At 37.6% G+C, this 22,992-nt stretch overlaps 1 protein-coding gene across 1 annotated transcript; it reads left to right on the top strand.

The window, feature by feature from the left end:
• The first annotated feature begins 21,364 nt into the window (after positions 1-21,364).
• On the top strand, positions 21,365-21,760 carry LOC148860914 (uncharacterized). Its single transcript, XM_088984985.1, has one exon. It carries the CDS (start codon positions 21,365-21,367, stop codon positions 21,758-21,760), a length of 396 nt encoding a protein of 131 aa, XP_088841111.1.
• The last annotated feature ends 1,232 nt before the right edge of the window (positions 21,761-22,992 follow it).

Genomic DNA, 22,992 nt, shown 5'->3' with positions numbered 1-22,992 from the left:
TAAATAAAAATAGGGAAGATTTTTTTGGCTTTTTCTTGTGATTTGCTTTCTGTTGCCATGTCAAGTGTTTTCTTTTTATGATTGTGTTTGTTTGAGACCCCATTTGAGCCCCACCTATCAGACCCGGGAAAGGGGTACCTAACCCCTTCCCTCTCCCATCTGAGCCTTACCTAGACTAGTTAGCTGGTGCCTCAGGCTATTGGAGTCACTATTGAACCAAAATGATTTTGATACCATTCTCGGAGGTCCCATCACCTATATTTCCTAATCTGATGGGTGGCAACACCAAATCCAGCCCAAGTGAGCCATTTTCCAACGCTCATAACTACAATTCATGGACTTAGTCAAGCTACTAACAAATAAGAGGTTGGTATTATGCTTAGGGGCATAAAGAACAGAGGATAAAACAAGGGTGTCATAGGGTTTGATATATCCTTTGCTAGAGATGGAAGTAAGAGGCCCATTAGTAAGGGATATCTTCTCTCTACCAGAAAAGAGATGATATGAACAATAGAAGTTAGTAAATATGTTACTCATATGGTTTGATGCACCAGAAGCAACAATCCAAGGGATGTTGCAACAATGGTATCCAAATAATTAATTAACCTCTTGTACCTTTCAAATTTTTCCTTTACTATTGCCAACTAATCCAATAGCATATTTCTCTTCACTTTCTCTATTTCTACCTTCAGGTATTGTAGCAACATTTACATTCTTAGGCTTTCCTATCTGACCATTCTTCTTAAGATTGTTGTTATTGTTGTTCCAAAACCTTTCCAGGAGACGATCTGGAAGAAGTTCTTGATAAGTGTCCTTAATATGTTTCAATGTGTTGTAGTATTCACATATCATTTCTTTTTTCTCAACCGGCCCTTTCGGCTTTATCCCAACATGTGCAAAATGCTTTGAAAGTGGTCCCCATAACTGTACTTGCCACCTAACTTCTTCATTGCTTAACATAGAACATGCTTGAGCAAGGATGACTTCATCTCAAACACCATGTTTCTTTGTACTAGTTTCTAGAATGTCTCTCCATCCTTGGTGCTCTCTCACACAACTATCTCTTACCACATTAACACTACAGGAAAAATAATTTTTACCAACAGTAAAAATTGCCACTAAAAATCTTTGAAGTTGCCAATAAGTGGTCGCCAAACTTCCACTAAAACAACTATCGTTAAAAGTTGTAGTAGCAGTTTTGGTGACTGCCAGTAAAAGCCAAAAACCTACCACTAAAGTATGACTTTTAGTGGCAGTTGCGACTGTCGCTATAGGTAGACATTGATTGCACTAAAACTCTTTAATCTAGCCAAAGAATTGATTGCACAACCACTTAAATTTTGGCATTTTCATCCTTTTCCTTTTTGCTACCACAAATGCATTATATTGTAATTTTATTGCCTGATTCTCAAAGTACATTCAAAAAAGAAAGTTAAATGAGTTTCATTGAATTAATATAACTACACAAAAGGCGTTTAAAAAAACTACAAGTACAAAAGAGATTAATTTACAACACATAACAAAAAAAATTAGTCATTGATGCCACTATTTGCAGATGCCTCCATTTGTTTTCTCTTGTATCCTCTCCTTTGTTCATCTTCTTCAACAATGGTGTTTGATGAGTTCTCCATTAGTTTTGTCTTGGACTTGCTTCTTGATTCATCTACCTTTCCATCAACAAATGCTAAGAATGAATGAAGACATGTAAGCCATGATGGGAATTGTCAAAATCTAGATCACCTAATTTTATGGTGGATACCAACTCTATCAATTTACTGTTATTTTCTTTTTATACCTTCTTGATGGGAATCATCTCATGTTGAGGAATGGGTTTAGGATCTTCCTTTGATTCTTTTGTATTGATCGTTGCCACTGCCTCTAGTTCAATAGTTGTTGGTACCTTGAAAACCAGTGGCTTCTCATTAGGGTTCCTCATTCTCCCATCCCTACTCAACTAACGGATATCAAGTGATGGCAAGATTCTTTTCTCATAATCATCTTTAAACGACTTATTACTGCTCTAAATGGACATGGATTTCTCAACCTAACCATTTGGAAAGATAATGAAGTTAAGAATAAAAAAATATATAATTATGTAAAGACCCTAGAAAGGATTGCTTCAGATCTTACTTAGATTTGGTCCCCACTTTATAATGGAGAAAATGAAGGTAGGAGGAATCATGGTGCAAATTTTGCAACATGTATGAGGGAAAATGGGACAAAAGTGCAAATTTTATATCAGGGATTCGAATCAGTGTTAAGCAAACATGCACAAAACTGAACTAGGTGCAAAATGCCCCCAAAAAAAAACTAGGTGCAAAATTTACGCCCAATTTGGATATGCTCTACAAACAAACTTAGCCTGTGAGCCAACAAACCTCAATGTGAGAGGGCTAGATGAAAGGAAACACTTAATATATTTGAAATTGAGGGATGAATCATAGTTCTGATTTTTTTTTTTTTTTTGTTTTGCACACCTTATGTTCATTTGTGTGTAAATAGGGGTGGCCACAAGTTGAGCTTCTCACGAGCTATTCGAGCTCGACTCATGAAAAGCTCGGCTTGTGAGGCTGGCGAGCATTATCGACCTAGTATAATAAATAAACAACTTTTTATTACATACATGCATACATATGCATATAAATATATAAATATATATAATAAATAATTTTTATTATATATAATAATATTTTATATATAATATTTTTATTTTTTATGTATAATAATAGTAAATAATTTTTATAATCCCTATTTTTCTAGGTAAAATAAAAATATTTTTATAGGTATATTTTTTATTTTTATATTTATAATAATAAATAATTTTTACAATTCTTAATTTTTTTGTATATAAAATAAAAATATATATTTTTTTATGTATAATTTTATTTTTTAGAAAAAAAATTAGCTTGTAGTCGAGCTGAGCTTGAATTGCGAGCTTTAAACCAAGCCGAGCTTGAGCTTAAGTCTCTAGCTCAAATCGATCTCGAACTTAACACAATTTTAGTGTGTCGAGCTCAAATAGCCAAGTATTCGGCTCGGCTCAGCTCGAATCCACCCCTGTCTATAACTTAGCAATCTCTTATTGATGCCATTTAGGGTTGGCTATACAAACCATGTTAATGACATTACACTCTATCAAGGGGCATACCTTCTATGAAAATGAATCTTCAACTCCTATATCACTACCTTAACATAACATCCAGCCAGAGCCTTCCAACTCCTATCAAATTACCTATTCCTATGGGTACCATATCAAATTACCTTTTCATGGAATTTATTACTATTAATTCAAAATTAACATATTCCCCACAGCTATCCTGGATTGAGAATTGCACATCATTCATCACATAAACACAGTTGATGAAGAAATTGAAAAAAAATCATTAAAAATAAAAAAAGAACCAATCAAAACAACACTTGTAAAGTAAAAGAATATAGATATCCATACCATGGCATGCTTTTGGCAACAGGCCATTGGTATGACCTAGGCCTAATCTTTAGGCACAACAATTTTCAACTCAAGTGTCCCATCTTGACAATTGTGAAGTTAAAATGAGGCTATCATTATTTACATATATTCATTTTCTAATTGGAAGAGAAGAATTTTAGATTTCCAAGAATATCAAAAATGATCAAATCAACTACCAAGGTCTTAAACTTAGTAACTTAATGTTCATCCTAGTGCTTAGGAAAACAAATCTAGAAAAATAGTAGAACCATTTAGACCATCAATAGTATCAAAATAGACTGGATAAACAGTAGACCATTCCCCGGTCAATGTCTTCTACTTATATATAAAAAGGCTCTTGGAAAGTGCAAGTGAAATGTACTTATTGACAATTTTTTTAAGAATATGAATAAAATTTTATTAAAACAAAAACAAGATACAAGCTAATCAGTTGTCTAGGTGACACCCCTTACAAAGAAAGCAAATATCCAACTCAGTTTAGACTAACTTATTCACATTACAATTTTGAATCTCTAGCAATTCCTAGAAGTTATCAGCAAAATTTGAAAATCTGCATGATTTGTTCAAATTCTGGTAGAGTGATGACCCAGCTTGTGACTAGTTTTCCAATTGAAGTCATGACCTCTTCAGTCCTTTCCTTTCCTTCAAACAACCTCTTGTTTCTTTCCCCCCACAAAGAACAACAAACTACAAAGGGGATACAACTCCAGACAATCTTAGCTCTTAGACTTCCTCTATACTTTGACCAAAAAGAGAAGACCACTACTGAAGAAGATGCTTAGAAGATAGGCATCCCAAAGAGAAAATAGTAGTAACTCCAAATACAGTTTACAAAGTGACAAGAGAAGAGTAAGTGGTGTACAGTTTCCTCATCTGATTTGCACATATAGCAGTAGCTCACCAAGCAAAACCCCCTACTTTTTAGATGATCTATTGTGAGGATGATATCCATTGCAGCCAGTCATGCAAAGGCTTCAATTCTTGGAGGAATTGGGTTGCCCCAAATTCCATGCACCTAATCATTAATTACACTATCCTTGATGAGTTTCAAAAGAAAGATTTCACTATAAATCTTTCATCCCTGCTCTCCTTCCACCACAGACCATCTTCACAATCAATGGAAATCTGAATCTAACCCAGCCTATCCAGCAATACAACACATTTCTCCAGCTCTTGGTCATGTAGGGGTCTTTTGAAATAAGGACTCCAAACTACCTTATCACCATTTTTGTTGAGTAGTTTGATTCTTCTTAAACCCAAACCCCCTAAAGCTTTTGGCCTACAAACTTTCTCCCACCTTACTAGGTGAATCTCTCTTGGAATTTTGCCCCCTCCCAAAGTAAATACCATTGAAACTTTTCTATCTTATCAGCAACCAAGGTTGGTATTTTCAGAAATTATAGGTAATAGGTAGGTAGGCTTTGAAGCACACTCCTTAATAGGGTAATTCTGCCCCCCCCCCCCAAGAGAGATACCTTGCCTTCTAGTTTTCCAACCTCATTTGCACTCTCTCTATGAGAGGTTTCTAAGTAATTATAGATCCAAACTTAGCTCTAACTAGGAGTCCTAAGTACAAGAAATGAAGTTCTCCAGTTTTGCACCCAAGGACTACCGCAAACCTTGACAACTCTTCTTAACTGATTTCACCAATAGAAATCAAAACACTCTTCTCCAAATTAACCTTCAGACCTGTTAGCATCTCAAAGACTTGAACTTCAACAGCATCTAAAAAGATGAGTGTATCATTTGCGAATTGTAGATTTGAGATGCAAGGGCCCTTAGTGATAACCCTGCATTTTGATGCCTTAAGGGCATCAATTCAGGGATATTTTTGGCTTTAGAATAGTCAAAGTGCACCCTTTTTCCAATTAAAATCAATTATGTGACCTCTGAGGGTCTCTGTGCAAATTATGTAGAAAACTGGGAAGTCTTCATGGCTGAAGTTTAGTTTTTGGGAAGTTGGTGTAAAGTTCAACTGAGAGAGGGGTGTTTTTGTAAAGAACTAAGAAAAAGAGGGCACCTCCTATCTGCTAAACCAGTTGGCGCCCATTCTATTGTATTACCATACTTCCCTCTCCTTAGCAAACCCTAGGGAGCCTTTTTAACCTAATATTTTCGTCCTTAGCTAACCCTAGCCGCCCTAGATGTGAAATCTCCACCATCCACTCCTTCTAATCTCCACCATCCATTTTAGGGCTCTCCTTTGTAGCTTCTAAACCCTAGGGCACCACCTATTCTGCTAATCCTCACCATTCAGCTCCCCACCATTAAATCTCAGCCACTCCCTCCATCTTATATCTCAGCCATTCAATCTAGGGCACCACCTATTCTTTTAATCTTAACCCTTCAACCCAAGATGTTCTAATCTACACCCTCCATTTCTAGGTGCCCAAATTCAGCCCTACATAATATTAGGTGCCCTCTCCTTCCATTCTCAGCCATAGGATCACCCCAAAACTATCGTATCCATCCATTAGAAACCCTAGGGCGTCCCTAACTTTGCTAAATCCCAGTTGCCGCCCCCATCTTTCTCCCTATTGCCAGTTGTATCCACCCTTCTTTATAAAAAGGGTCCCAAGGGCCCTGTAGAACGGGTTGGTCAATTCACCCAGTTACAAGGATAGGGTTTCTTGAGGAGTTCAAGGGTTGTAGAAGGGGAGGATGCCCAGTTCTTGCCAGGAGGGGTTCCTACAAGCAGTTCAACCAATCTGTAACTACTGCCATTGGATCTGATCAACCACTCTTTTATTTTCTTTATTTTCTTTTCTGTTATTTTTATTTCTACAATCTTTTAGATTTAATTCTTTTTCATTTCTCTATTTTGCAGACCTAATTCATTTGGTTCAAGGCTAAGGTGTCTCGAGGGGTCCAAGGGTTGTAGAAAGGACAGACGCCCAGTTCTTGTTAAGAGGGGTTTCTGCAAACTGTCTGGCTGATCTGCAACTACTGCCACTGGATCCGGATTCTGGATTGTTTTTTGTATTTATTTCTTTTATTTCATTTGTTGATTCTCATACTTTATTAAATTCTAATTTTTATTTATTGTCTTGTTTAAATTCAAAACATTTAATTTCAGCAATAATATATTTTATTTTTGTATTTTCTGCCATTCCTGATTACATTCTCTTATCCGGATCTAAGTATATATTAATTTTTCACTTGCTTTCCTGTGGATACGACCCATTCTCACCCATTTACTATGTTAGTAGTTGTTTGAGAAATGGTAAAAAATTATAAATGTTTAAACTGGTGTTTCGGAGTGTTTAAAGACGCGCTTCCGGCAACACCACTCAGCTCCTACATTGAAGCCTCCTAACCAACCTCCCTGGAAACCCCTCTTCATTAACAGATTTAAAGCCTTCATCACTAAAACAAACAATAAAGGGGACATGAGGTCTCCTTGTCTCAACCCCCTAGAAATTTGAAAGAAATTTAAGGAGACCCCATTAAGGATCACTAAGAGAAAGATTGAAGAAATGCAACCATTCATCTAGCCCCTCCATTTTTCTCCAAACCCTATTAACCTTTGAATCTCCTCCAAAAATCCCTATTCCACATGATCATATCCTTTCTCTATGTCAAGTTTGCACACCAATCCAGGTCTTTCACTTCTAATTCTTGAGTTTATGCATTCACTTGCCACCATCACCCCATCTAGGATTTGTCTTCCCTCCACAAAAGCCATCTATGTCTCCCCCACTACTTCATGAAGTACTTACTTTAGTCTCATTGAAAGAACTTTTGCCAAAAGCTTATAAGGACTACATAATAAACTTATTGTCCTAAAGTCCTTTATGTCTGTAGCCCCATCTTTTTCTGTATTAGTGAAATAAAAGTTACATTTGCCCTCTTATCCACCATTTTACCCTCACAAAACTCATTTATCATCTGCATAATATCATTCTCTAAGAAGTGCCAGCACTTTAAAGAAGTTGAAATTAAAGCCATCAGGCCCTAGAGCTTTGTCTCCATTTATCCTCTTTAAGGCCTCCCTAACTTGTCCTACTTCAATCTCCCTCTCCAACCACATAGTTGCCCTTTTACTCAACTTTCTGGATTCTACTTCCCCCAAAGTTATCCAACACCATTGCCTCCCTGAATACAACTTTCTATAGAACTCCATCACTAGCCTTTGGATACTTTCCTAGTCTTCAGCCTCCTCCCCTACCTGAATTCTTGAAATCAGATTTCTTCTCTTCCTTTCACATGCAAAGGTACTACCCACTCTACAAAGTTAGATTAAAGAAGCCATACATTTTCAAACCTGAATAGCTTCGGGCCTGAAATCTTTACAAATTCTCTTAATGCAATTGGTTTATTGTCTAAAACAAATATTGACAAAGGTTCCTAAACCAGGATCCCCATTCGATCCATCCAATCCCTCGATATCAGAAATTTGTCCAGCCTTCTAAGGATAGAAGGACATTAGCCATTTGACCAAGTGAAACTTCCCCATTCAAAGGTACATTAAACAAATTTAAATTTTTATCATTACATATATGGTATATTTTGTCTTTTCATTGGGAGCATGCCTTGTTGTTTATATCAAAGGGCATCTTATCAAACTAATAACCTTTTATTTTCACTACTTATTTTTGTTTACATTTTTAAAGGTTTTAAATAAAGCCATGATAACTTATTGAGGTTGCTAAGATTTTTTGGTATTAGAGTGTTCCAATGACATTTAGAGCATTTCACAGAAGGCTTATGATAAAATAACCATATAAAGATTTTGTATGCTAATTAAATAACAAGAATTACTGCATGTACAATTCTCAGTAAGAGCAATTCCTTAATAATAGAATAACAGATGGCACAATAGCAATGCCAACCATCAATAACAGATGGCACAATAGTAATAACAAGAATTACTGCATGTACCATACCTTTGCCCAGTAACGATCCTTCCAACACACACCCCTATCAACCTGTGGGACAAAATACTCCATGAAGAAAATGGTAAACAACAACAAGTAAACTACTGCTCTAACCCATCATTCCATCAACTAAGCAAGGAAGCCATAATGGATTTTCCTATTAAAAAAAGTATGGATTTTCCTATTCAAAGAATAAATAATGTGAATAAGAAATCAAACATAAACAAAAATATAGAAATTTTTAGAATTTGAAACTCAAAAATAATTTCAATATCTAGAGGTTAAAATCTGGAAAGACAATGGAAGTAGTAATAAGGGAATAATAAGTTGTTCCAAATCAAGAAAGTGAATAATAAACATACCATGAAAATATAGCAGAAAATAGCATTGATAAACAAGAAAACCAAAGTTGCAAAAGTAAGATAAATGAAAGGCTAACCGTCTCAACAAATAAAAGTGGTATTAAGAAGATAGAACTACAAAGACTAGTCCAAGTAGCAAGTATTTCAATTTAGTAAAGTTCTGTTTGTTAACATAGAAATATGTCATTACAATCCGATTATTAACAAAAAAAGTAAAAAAGGGCAATCACCTATTTGGGCAAGAATCTATTTTATTTGGGAAAAAAGTAATTGATTTCCTGATACCATAAAAATGTTGAAAACTCAGTTATACCCATCTCTTTGAATTTCATAAGGATTAAGGAATGCTAATTCCATAAAATGAAGAAAAAATAATCATAAGCATTTCTCTGCATTTCATAAGAAATACTGATTTCATGAAAATAAAGAAAATAACATAAGGGAACAAAAATGAGAAATAGTAAGCATGTTGCTAGGCCATGGTATGTATATACCATTCATTCTCAACTCCTTCATGTGCACCCTATATCTGTTTATAATACAAAGGTGAACAAACATGAGTTCTCCAAGGTCAAAGGGACCAACTTTACATTTCTCTCGATCAACAAGTAACTATTCTTAGTTTAATACAATACGCTATCTATAATGCACAAATCCAAGTCAACTTAAGCAGTCAAACTAAAGAACCCTAATCAATTTCTACAACAAAAAACAATATTAAAATTATTCCTTGCAAGACCTAATATGCAGATTTGAAATGGAAGCAATCCAAGGTCCAATCATAGTAAGTCCTAGTTACCATTTGAAAAACCATGGCATATATCAGCTTCCATGAAAGCAGGTAAGCTTCACTACAATTTATATACTAAACATTTTGATGCGTTTAAACTACACTAGCAAGTGCATTAGCTAATCAAATAATATACTGATGAGTAAAGGATCGTTCTGTTAGACAGTCTTGTATGCCCTTAGCTTCAATCGGATTTGATGTACTTTTGTTATTTAGTGGAAATAAATTAAAGTGCATGTTTGATTCATGTTGTTTGGTATAATTCTGTGTAAAACCCTAAAACTGGACACTTATAGAAACTTGTGTTAGTTTTAAATGTTCACAGCCATTGGACAAGTCTAGGGAGATTTATCTTGCCAAGGTTGATATTGGTGTGCCACCAAGTGTTGGGATGGCTTGTTTCGGCCATCAGGGTAAGACCCAAGGCACATGCAGTATGGGATTGCTTGAACCCTTGAACCGGACCAGATTTCTAGTATTTCCCTAGACCATGGAGACAGATGGGCAAAACTGGAAAGTTACACCTGACCCCTAGACTCGATTATAACACATCACTAGGTGTCGGATCGGGCTGTCTTTGATGTGTCAATCAGTGAGATCCTTAGTGGGGGTCAAAACCTGGACATGTTGGGGCAGTCTGAGAATTCATCTGAGTGAGTGGTCATAGTGACAGGATCAGCCCCTTTGTCGGACAATGGTAATGATCGGTAATGCACTCTCTCTGATGGAAACCAAACTGCCGGCAGTTGATTTCAATCGTTGGAATTTTGTATTTTGTTTTGCAAAATAAGATATATATATATATATATATATATATATATATATATATGTGTGTGTGTGTGTGTGTGTGTGTGTGTGTGTGTGTGTGGTGTACGGTTTCAAAAGATTTGCAAAAGGTTTTAATTCCCGGGATCCATGTGAGTAGAGAGTGCGGCACTGTTCCTTGCAACCGAGAGAAAGGTCTTCTCTTGTCGGGCAGTACTTGATCATTAAGGGCTGAGAGGTTAAGTGTAAAACCATTTAGGATAATACCTGATGGGCTAATCTTGCACCTGCCCACAGTCCCTAGGTTTTTATAAAATGGCTTGGCCCAGGGACCACTTAATGTAAGTGTTGGGCCCATAGGGTCCATGTGATGGGCTCAAGGGGGTAACTGAGTCTTTCAATGAATTCGGCCGGGCCTTGTAATAAAGGCTGGGCCAAACCCATGTGGCTGGTGTGTAGATCAATGCTTGGGTCCCACGCCATACAAAGAAGCCCAATTGGGCAGCAAGTTGGAAATTAGTTAAACACTGAACACTTAATGGGCCAAAAGCCCATTTCGAACTGGGCTGATATGATCACCAGTTCATAGGGCGAATCTGAGATTAGTGTTTGTAAAAGGATTGGGTCTTTGACCTTATCCACTCAAAGAGACCAAATTCAAATTAGATTTGAATCTGGTAACCTCCTGATAAGATCAGGAGTTAACTAACTGAATCTGTAGATAGGGTTAAGATTAACCTCTATCCAAATACTGATTTGGATTGGGATAACTCCCAAAAATATTGGGAGGTTTCTTAATCAAGAAGAAAGAGGAGAAAACCCTAGCAGAACAATCAGATTTTGAACTAGGAGGTTTGAGTAAGAAAGAAACACATCCTGCAATCTGAGATTTGATCTCTCACAGTCTCCAGAGAGAAGAGACAATTATGCCCTCTTCGTCCCTAGACTTCTCCTCCTTCAGCCACCGCCACTACCTGTTGGAAGATTGGATCTTTGCAGCAACAGGAAGTCAAGAAAGCAGTTCTTGACATTAGTCTTGCAAGAAAGACACTAGGATTTGGTGTTCAAGGTTTCCAGAGGGTTCTTGTGAAGAATCCAGTGTGTAGGACGCACCCTGCTGGTTCCGTTCCATCCACAGTTGTGTCATCTTCAGCAGGAGCGGATCTTGGTCACTTCTTTAGGCGTGAACACCAACTTTGGGAGATATTGTTTCTCCGGATCAAGTATAATCCTTCATGTTTCCTTTTGGTTCAGATCTGGTTTGTTTATGGTTCAAGTAGTATCCTTGAATAATGTATTCTAAATTTAGGGAATATGATTCCCAGTTGGAAGAAGGTAGGAAATTTTTTTTGAAATTCGCCCCCATTCCGCACCTTTCTTGGCGTCCATTAGATGGATCCTACCATTCTTTCACGTTCCCATGAGGATTAATCTAACAACTACTAGTACTAAATCTGCCTTATATTATCTGGTAATCCAAAAATCAATGAATTACTTCCTAATCAGCTAATTATTCTAGGTATTCTCAAATTAAACCACCCTAATTGAATAGAGAAAGCACTTCACGAAAATGATTGCTAATGAGAATAAAAATTATCATATTTTTATCCATCAATATTCAGTATTTTATACTTAATTAGTAACTAATTGGACTCACTATTCTTGTATTTCGATTTAGGGCACGAAAGAAGGCGTAGGGTGAAAAACAAGGCTAATCGGGTAATTTTGCACAGTTTTGGCACCGCATGATAAGTTGGGCATAACTCTCCCATCCAGACACCGATTGAGATGATTCAAGATGCATTGGAACAAAAATGAAAAACTATACAACTTTCATGTTTTGAGTTTTGATAGATACGGACTGTGTCGAGGTTAAAATTGGGCCCGATGTCTAAGCGAATTCGTAGAGAAGCCCAATTCGCAGAGAAGCCTTGCAGCAGCCCAATTCGTTGAAGAAGCCCAATACGAATGCAAGAATAAGAAACATCAAAGAGTCCTATCAGATTCAATTTTCTATTATATTTCTAGAAGGATAAAAGAGATTAACATTACTAGTTAAGAGATAGGAGTAGATTAGATCTAATCTAGGCATTATCTTTTAGAAAATTAAATTCCCAATAGAGAAAAAACTCCTTAGAGGAGCATGAGAAAGTTCCCTCCTAAGTCTATATAAAGGGGGCAGACTAGCACCTAAGCATCATCAAATCCTCCAAGAGAGCTTTAGCCTTCAAGAAGAGCAATCAGCAACCAAGGAGGAAGAAGTAGAGTTCGCCCCCTCTCATCTGGAAGCTGCGATTTCATCATGGAGTGTCTGTAAGGTTTTAATTTCTGGTTGAAGGGTTAGGGAAGTTTTGATTCTATAAACATTGTGAGATCTAATTGATTTTTATTTCAGTTCATTGTTTATGGGTATTCATATGTTTCCTGCGATTAACTATGAAGATTGTTTTTATTGATTAAGCAAGAATGCGCCCTTGCTCATTCAATGAGAATAACCTATGGCCGATTGAACCTCCAGTTTCGTATATGATTGGTAGGTTTGATCATGGTGGCAACTAATAGAAATTGATTGCAAAAAAGTTTTCAATCTATGTTAGGAAAATGTATGATCTGGTTTAAATGATCTGAGCTTGTGAGATTGCTGACCAGAATTGGGTCTCTCCCTTCTTAATGCTATTAATAGATTAAATCCTAAGAGCTTGTTTAGGACTGTCTATTAATAAGAGAAGCAATCAAAGAGCTTGTTTTGGTTGTCAAATAATACGAGTAGAGGCTGGCTGTTAGAGCTTGTTAATGGCTATAACCAATTTATTCATAAACATATGAATTTATCCTTGCATCGAGGATCAATGGTAAGAATCAAAGCTGAACTTGTCCCTTCAACCAGAAGCTATCTCCCATCGATTTGATCCTTGCTTTCCGTTATTTTCTGTTATTTTCTTTATTTCATCTTATTTTCTTATCTTCACAATCCCCTACTTCATTCACTATCTACAAAAATATTTAATTCGAGCAGGACTTTTATCTTTGGTGGATTCGACACCCACCAAATTTTGGCATCGTTGCCGGGGATTGGTGTCCTAAGTAGATTTATTTCCTTTTGCTTGGTTTATGCCTCGTTCTTCTCATGTAGGTGAACTCCACTACAATCCCGAGATCGAAAACACAGTTTGCCGCTTGAGGAAAGAAGCCAAGCAACGTCACAACCAATCAGCATCTCTCCCATCTCCCGAGGTGAAGTCGGCTGCAGAGATCGTTGAGCCGTCCAACCACGCTGAAGAAGAAATCATGGCCAACATCGGAGAGAGAACTCTTAGAGAGCTAACCGCACCAAATCTGCATCAACAACCACTCTGCATCGAATATGCAGATCTAGCGGTACCTTTCAAACTCAAATCTGGTCTTATCCACTTACTTCCTACTTTTCGTGGACCTTCAGGTGAAGATCCCCACAAACACTTAAAAGAATTCCATGTAGTATGCTTAAGCATGAAACCTCAAGGTGTTACCGAGGAACAGATCAAGTTGCGTGCCTTTCCTTTCTCATTAGCTGATAAAGCTAAGGATTGGCTTTACTACTTACCCTTCGGTTTTATCACCACATGGAACGATATGAAAAGGAAATTTCTAGAAAACTTCTTCCCTACCTCCCAAGCTGCTAACATCAAAAAGGCAATCTGTGGTATAAGACAATTCAGTGGGGAAACTCTCTATGAATACTGGGAGAGATTTAAGCAACTTTGTGCCAGCTGTTCGCAACATCTGATTCCAAACCAGCTCCTTATCTAATATTTCTACAAAGGGTTATTGCCGATGGATAGGAGTATGATTGATGTAGAAAGCAGAGGTGTGTTGGTGAACAAAACTCCTACCCAAGCAAGAGAATTAATCTCGAACATGGCAGCCAATGCACAACAGTTCGACACTAGACAAGAGTCCATTCCAAGGAGGGTCAATGAGGTAAGCACTTCTTCCATCGATCAAAGATTAGACACTCTTACCTCTCTTGTGGAAAAAATGGTGGTAGGTCACGTATAGCAAGCAAAGACATGTGGCATTTGTTCAACTACGGGTCATCCAACCGACATGTGCCCTACACTTCAAGATGAACCCTATGAACAAGCCAATGTTGTTGGAGGCTTCCCACAAAAGAGACACGATCCCTATTCAAATACCTACAATGTAGGATGGAGGGATCATCCTAACCTTAACTATGGAGCCAAGCCCTTCGGCTTCCAACAACAGCATCAATCTAGGCTGTCAGTTCCACAGTATTCGTCTTCCAACCTAGGTACGTCTCTAGATGAAATTGTTAAAGCACTTGCAGCTAACACTCAACAATTTCAATAGGAGACAAGGACAAGCATCCGAAACCTGGAGAATTAGTTCAGCCAATTGGCAACTGCTGTGAGTCGAATAGAATCTCAAGTATCAGGAAGGCTACCCTCCTAGACCACAGCTAATCCAAAACAGAATGCTAGCGCAATCACCTTGAGAAGTGGGAAGGAACTAAATGAACCTAGTGAAGAAGAATCTAAAGATACAACTAAAGAAGAGAAAGAAAAGTAGACACCATCACCCCGAAAAAATTCAAGCGAAAAGCAACCCCAAGCCATAGTCATCGCTCCACATTTTCCTAGCCAATTTGCAAAATCCAAGGAGGAGCAAGACAAGGATATTCTTGAGACATTCCGCAAAGTTGAGGTAAATATCCCCTCCTTGAAGCAATCAAGCAGGTACCCCGGTATGCTAAATTCCTCAAGGAGTTGTGCACCACTAAGAGAAGGCTAAAAGGTGATGAGAAAGTCCATATAGGAGAAAATGTTTCAGCAATTCTCCAAAAGAGACTACCCCCTAAATGCAAGGATCCAGGTATGTTCACTATCCCCTGTAAAATAGGAAATGTCCAGATCGAAAAAGCAATGTTAGATCTAGGAGCTTTGATAAATGTCATGCCCCATTCTATTTACATGACCATGAATCTTGGATCACTAAAAGAAACAGGTGTGATCTTACAACTCGTTGATCGATCTACTACATACCCGAAGGGGGTTTTGGAGGACGTCTTGGTCCAAGTTAATAATCTAGTCATTCCTACCGATTTCTATGTGATCGGTACGGAAGAAGATAATTCTTCCAATTCAACTCCAATTTTGTTGGGCAGACCCTTTCTTAAGACATCCAAAACTAAAATTGATGTGCATAAGGGGACACTTACCATGGAATTCGATGATGAAATTATCAAGTTCAATATCTATGATGCCATGAGATATCCTAATGATGTGCATTCCATTTTTTCTATAGATATCACTGACTCTTTGGTGCAGCAAACTTTTGAACTAGATGATGAAGACACGCTGAAAGTTGCACTTAACAATAGTCCTAATTAATTGCAACAAGCAGAGCAGAAGTTTGTGCTGAAATCAGAATTGTGGAATTTGACTTCTGAACTAAAGTCTTTTGAAATTACTCATAATGTGTCTTTTATTAGTTTACCTCCAGCTCACACAAAACTCCTTTCATCTATTGTCCAGGCACCTCAGCTGGAGCTGAAATCATTGCCAAGGCACCTAAAGTATATGTTCCTAGGCAAGGGGGAGACACTTCCTGTGAAAATCTCCTCCAAACTTGATGCATCAGAAGAGAGGAAACTGATTCAAACACTCAAGGAATGCAAGGAAGCGATTGGATGGACTATAGCTGATATCAAGGGAATAAGCCCATCTACCTGTATGCACAAAATACTTTTAGAAGAAGACTCCAAACCTACAATAGGAGCCCAATGCTGATTAAACCCACCTCTAATGGAGGTGGTGAAGAAAGAAGTTTTAAAACTTCTAGATGTCGGAATAATCTATCCAATTTCAGACAGTAAGTGGGTAAGTCCGATACAGGTGGTTCCGAAGAAAACAGGTATAACTGTGGTTGAAAATCAACACAGTGAGTTAGTGCCTATCCGAATTCAAAATGGGTGGTGGGTGTGTATAGATTACCGGAAGCAAAATTCGTTAACTAGAAAAGATCACTTTCCGCTTCCTTTTATCGATCAAATGCTTGAAAGATTAGCTGGCAAATCTCATTATTATTGCCTTGATGGTTATTCAGGGTTTCATCAAATCCCAGTTGCGCCAGAGGACCAAGAAAAGACTACCTTCACCTGCCCCTTTGGTACCTTTGCTTACCGCTGCATGCCATTCGGTCTCTGCAATGCCCCTACCACATTCCAAAGATGCATGGTTAGTATATTTTCAAATTATGTGGAAAGCATTATAGTGGTATTTATGGACGATTTTATAGTTTGTGGAGATTCTTTTGATTCGTGCCTATCAAACCTTAAAAAGTGCTTGAAAGGAGTACAGAAAAGAACCTCGTGCTGAATTATGAAAAATGTCATTTCATGGTCGACCAAGGCATCATTCTAGGGCATATAGTCTCTTCTAAGGGAATTGAAGTTTCATTTCACGTGTCACAGAATAAAAATTATCATATTTTTATCCCTCAATATACTTAATTAGTAACTAATTGGACTCACTACTCTTGTATTTCAATTTAGGGCACGAAAGAATGCGTAAGTGAAAAACAACGCTAATCGGGTAATTTTGCATAGTTTCGGTGACACGTGATAATTTGGGCATAACTCTCCCATATGGATTCTGAATGAGATGATTCAAGATGCATTGGAAAGATAAGGAAACACTCTACAACTTTAATGTTTTGAGTTTTGAGAGATTAAGACTGAGTCGAGGTCAAAATCTGGCCCAAAATCTAAGAGAATTCGTAGAGAAGCCCAGTTCGTAGCGGAAGCCCAGTTCACAGAGAAGCCTTGCAGCAGCCCAATTCGTTGAAGAAGCCCAATACGAATGCAATAATAAGAAACATCAAAGAGTCCTATCAGAATCAATTTTCTATTGTTTTTCTAGAAGGATAAAAGAGATTAACATTAGTAGTTAAGAGATAGGAGTAGATTAGATCTAATCTAGGCATTATCTATTAGAAAACTGAACTCCCAATGGATAAAGAACTCCTTAGAGGAGCAGGAGACAGCTCCCTCCTAAGTCTATATAAAGGGGGCAGTCTAGCACCCAAGCATCATCAAATCCTCCAAGAGAGCTTCAGCCTTCAAGAAGAGCAATCAGCAACCAAGGAGGAAGAACAGAGTTCGCCCCCTCTCATCTGGAAGATGCAATTTCATCATGCAGTGTATGTAAGGTTTTAATTTCTGGTTGAAGGGTTAGGGAAGTTTTGATTCTATAAATATTGTGAGATCTAATTGATTTTTATTTCAATTTATTATTTATGGATATTCATATGTTTTCTGCGATTAACTATGAAGATTATTTTTATTGATTAAGCAAGAAGGCGCCCTTGCACATTCAATGAGAATAATCTATGGCCGATTAAACCTCCAGTTTCGTATATGATTGGTAGGTTTGATCATGGTGGCAACTAACAGAAATTGATTGCAAAAAACTTTTCGATCTATGTTAGGAAAATGTATGTTCTGGTTTAAACAGTCCGAGCTTGTGAGATCGCTGACCAGAATTGGGTCTCTCCCCTCTTAATACTATTAATAGATTAAATCCTAAGAGCTTGTTTAGGACTGTCTATTAATAAGATAAGCAATCAAAGAGCTTGTTTTGATTGTCGAATAATATGAGTAGAAACTGACTGTTAGATCTTATTAATGGCTATAATCAATTTATTCGTAAACATATGAATTTATCCTTGCATTGAGGATCAATGATAAGAATCAAAGCTGAACTTGTCCCTTCAACCGGAAGCTATCTCTCATCGATTTGATCCTTGCTTTCTATTGTTTTCTTTTATTTCATCGTATTTTCCTTATCTTTACAACCCTATACTTTGTTTACTTTGAAATAAATCCACTCAATCCCTATGGAGATGACCTTGCTCATCACTATATACAAATATTTAATTTGAATAGGACATTTATCTTTGGTTGGATTCGACACCCACCATAAAGCCAAGATAGATTATCCCACAAGCATACAGGAAGTTCTCTCTTTCCTTGGACATGGAAGATTCTATCAAAGATTCATCAAAGATGTTTCCAAGATAACTCGTCCCTTATGTAATTTGCTCTAGAAAGATGTGACGTTTGATTTTGATAAAGCATGCAAGGCAACATTTGATAAGTTAAAGGAATCGCTGATCTCAGCCCCAGTTATTCAGCCACCATATTGGAGTCTCCCTTTCAAAATTATGTGTGATGCAAGCAATTATGCTATCGGTGTTGTTCTTGGATAGAGCGTTAGAAGAGCCGCCCATGTGATATACTATGCTTCGAAAACCCTTGATGCTGCCCAATGCAATTATTCAACAAAAGAGAAGGAACTCTTGGCTGTAGTTTTTGCCCTTGAAAAATTCCGTTCATACTTATTGGGTACTAGAGTGATTGTTTACTCTGACCATGCAGCCCTAAATTATTTGCTCGCCAAGAAAGAAGCAAAATCGAGGCTCATCCGCTGGATTCTTGACGGGTTTGTCGAAGCCCTCAAAATTAGTACTAGTCCCACAATAAAATATTTGTAGTAAAAGTGGTACTAGGTCGAATCCCACAGGGAGCAAATCAGTAATCTCTTAGCCGAATGGATAAAGTAATTGTGTGGGAAAATTTAATAACTAAAATTAAATGAATAACAAACTAAACAAATAAGAGAAAAATCAGTCTTACCGAATTCTGGTTCAAGGGTTCGGGTTGAATCGATTGGCCATCGATCCTAGGTACAATTCAGCATTCTTGCAATTCAAGCATTTAACCTTAGATTTACTAGGATAGCCATAATAAACCTTGTGTTTTCCTAATTCAGTTGACCAAACCCAGCATTCGATCAACACTTATCACCACTCAACTGGGTACGATAGCGTTCCATGTTAAACGATGATAGCATTAAGATTTGTGAAAACAGTTAAACCAAAATAACAATAATTGAGATAACTGCAATTATTTAATTTTGTTCCATCAATTCCCTTAGGTTGAACCATGATAAAACGTTGGTCAAAGGCTGTCATGAACAATTGACCCAAAACGATATCAACCTAATTGCTACTTGTACCATTATTCGTGACAATTACGGATCACCGAAATCATGGATAGCAATAGGAAAATCAACATTAATTCAGTTGTCAAACTAATTAACATCAATGTCCAATAAAAATATGCACAAGAATCAATGAATACTTGAATTAGAAAGAAAGAAAATAAAGTCACTACAGAACCTCACAATGACACAATCGAACCTCCCCTCTTGAACCAGAAAAAGAAGCTTAGCTACTCATGATCTGCGCAATCTCCATGCTTTTCTTCTCCATAGCCGAACTACCTTCTTGAGCTTCTTGGCCTCTTGATGATCTCTTGGATCTTGGAATGAGTGATTGCTAGAGCTGGTTCGCCCCCCTCTTTATATAGCCAAAGGAGAGGGATGTTTTCCAACTCCTTCTAGGAGATCATCTTATCCTTAGGGAGTCTTGATCTTATCTTCTTTGAACTAATCCTATCCTATCTCTTATCTAATGCTCTAATCTCAATCTTCTTATCTCTCTAGGATTACATTCAAGAATTTAGATCTGATAAAACTCTCTCCTTGGAGATTACATTCGAAATTTGGACTCTTAACTCTTGAGTTCGAGTTGGGCTTCAAGGTACTTCTGCGAGTTGGGCTTAAGTTGTGAAATGGGCCTGGCTGCGAACTTGCTCCGACTTCAGGCTCATTGTCATACTTAATGCGAGCCGAATTTGTTAAAACCCAAAACATAAAAGTTGTGGGCCTTCCTTTCATCTTTCTAATGCTTCTTGAATTGTCCAATTCTGTGTCCGGAATTGAGAATTAGGCCCAGATTACTGACTGTCACTGAAACTGTGCAAAATCACCCGATTTGCCCTGTTTTCTTCCAATTGCCTTCTTTATTGCCCTGAACCGAAATACAAAAGTAATGAGTCCATTTAAGTGCTAAATAAATGTAAAATAGTGAATATTAGGGGATAAAATTACGGTTCGTTTTGGTCTAATCAATTCTCCTACTATAAGAATTCAACCTCGAAATCCGTGACAAGAAGGGTGTAGAAAATTTGGTTGCAGATCATCTTAGTAGACTGATCACAAGCGAAGAGGCAACACCTTTGAAGGATGAATTCCCGGATGAGCACATTTTTACACTTCAAGAAGAAACTCCATGGTATGCGGACACTGTTAACTATTTGGTTACTAGAACCATACTAGGAGAATTATCTAGAGCCCAAAGAGATAAGGTAAAAAGCGATGCCAAATACTACATCTGGGATGACCCATATCTATGGAAACAATGCTCTAATAAGATCCTTCGAAGGTGCGTGCCCGACCCCGAAATCCCTTCCATTCTTTAGTTTTGCCATTCATATGCTTGTGGGGGCCATTTCGGCCCAAAAAGAATAGCACGAAAGGTATTGGAGTGTGGATTATTTTGGCCTACTCTATTTCGTAATGTTTATATGTTCTACAAGACCTGTGAACAATGTCAAAAGATGGGCAACTTAAGTCATAAAAATCAAATGCTGCTTACCCCTATACTTGTATGTGAAATATTTGATGTATGGGGTATAGATTTCATGGGCCCGTTTCCTTCGTCTTTTGGTAATGTTTACATTCTACTAGTTGTGGATTATGTTTCAAAATGGGTAGAAGCTAAAGCTACCCAGACTGACCATGCTAAAGTTGTTGTAGATTTTGTCAAGTCCCACATTTTTTCCAGGTTTGGAATGCCCAGGGAGATAATAATTGGCCGAGGCACTCATTTTTGTAACCGGGTGGTGGAGGCTTTATTCAAGAAATATAATATCACCCGTCAAATCTCCACTACATACCACCCACAAACAAGTGGACAAGCCAAGGTGTCCAACAGGGAGATCAAGTCCATACTTGAAAAAATGGTTGGCCCCAGAAGGAAGAATTGGAGTTTGAGACTCAACGATGCACTATGGGCTTATCGCACGACCTACAAAACTCCTATAGGTATGTCTCCCTACCACTTGGTATTTGGCAAGCCATGTCATCTCCCTGTTGAACTGGAACATAAAGCACACTAGGCGGTCAAGCAATGCAACATGTGCATGGATGAAGCGGGAGAACAAAGGAAGTTGCAGCTGCAAGAACTCGAAGAGATTTGCAACGACGCTTATGAGAGCTCTCGAATCTACAAGGAAAAGACAAAAGCCTTCCATGACAGAATGATTTCAAGGAAAGATTTCGCAGTTGGTCAGAAAGTTCTTCTTTTCCATTCTAGGCTTAAACTCTTTCTTGGTAAGTTGCGATCTCGGTGGGTTGGGCCTTTCACTGTTACTGATGTTTTACCTTATGGAATAGTTGAGATTCAAAGTCCAACCACAGCCAAAAGGTTCAAAGTAAATGGGCACCGTCTAAAACCTTTCTATGAAGGATTTCAGGTATACAATGTGGAAGAGGTATCTATCGAAAGCCAAATTACACAGAGTAAGGCATGAAATTCTGTCCTCCTCACCCACCTTCCACCGCATCAGGGAAGACCCCTTATCTTTATACTTCTGCAATCTTTCTGAAATTAAGTGTGTGTGTGTGGGGGGGGGGGGGGGGGGGGGAGTGTACGTTTTAACTGCTTTTTAGTATTCAAAAAAAAATCAAAACTCAACTCTTTTGAAATCAATTGAAACAATATTCTGGGAAAATTCTTGTGGACCTAGTAATGAGGTACAATTAAGAAGTTCACGACCTATCTGAAGCCATTCCCTTTTAAGCTAGTCCTAAATTCAGGTTTAAGTAAATAGGGCAAATACTTTACCATTGCTACAATTGGTAGGATGGAGCATAAAATGCACCTACCGGTCAAGTAATCCGATGGTAGGATGGAGCATAAAAAGCACCTACCGGTCAAGTAATCTGATGGTAGGATGGAGCATAAAATGCACCTACCAGCCAAGTCATCTGATAGTAGGATGGTGTATAAAATGCACCTACTGGCCGAGTAATCCAAAAGTGAGATGGAGCATAAAATGCACTCACTTCCTCAGAGGAGAGAAAAAGAAAATAAAAAGAGAGACAAGATAAAAAGGTTTTCCCTGATTTACTACTTGGTCTGCAGTAGCAAAAATTGGATTGACTGATGAATGAGTCGTGTATAACTTGATTGTGTTGATTTAATGGTTTGCAATATTTAACCTAGAATATTTGTGTAGAAAGATGAAGGGGAGTTGAGCTTAAAAATCGGTAGGATAGTTAGTTTGTTCTTGTTTTATTTTTACTTGAATTTTGTCTTGCCCGAGGACGGGCAAGGTTTAAGTGTGGGGGGATTTGATGAGAATAAAAATTATCATATTTTTATCCCTCAATATTCAGTATTTTATACTTAATTAGTACCTAATTGGACTCATTATTCTTGTATTTTGATTTAGGGCACGAAAGAAGGCGTAGGGTGAAAAACAAGGCTAATCAGGTAATTTTGCACAATTTCGGCGCCGCATGATAATTTGAGCATAACTCTCCCATCTAGAATCTGATTGAGATGATTCAAGATGCATTGGAAAGTTAAGGAAATCCTCTTGATTTTGATAGATACGGATGTAAGTAAACTCATAGAGAAGTCCAGTTCGCAAAGAAGCCTTGTAGCATCCCAATTTGTTGAAGAAGCCCAATACAAATGCAAGAATAAGAAACATCAGAGTCGTATCAGATTCAATTTTCTATTATTTTTCTAGAAGGA

The sequence above is a fragment of the Nelumbo lutea genome, chromosome 4 (assembly GCF_056320005.1).
Source record: "Nelumbo lutea isolate HS-2025 chromosome 4, American lotus-T2T, whole genome shotgun sequence".
Lineage (NCBI taxonomy): Eukaryota > Viridiplantae > Streptophyta > Magnoliopsida > Proteales > Nelumbonaceae > Nelumbo > Nelumbo lutea.
This window is presented reverse-complemented; position numbering and strand designations above follow the sequence as displayed.

Excerpts from the sequence above, each read along its gene's own strand:
- LOC148860914 (XM_088984985.1), top strand. The coding sequence starts at position 21,365 with ATGTGCATGGATGAAGCGGGAGAACAAAGGAAGTTGCAGCTGCAAGAA.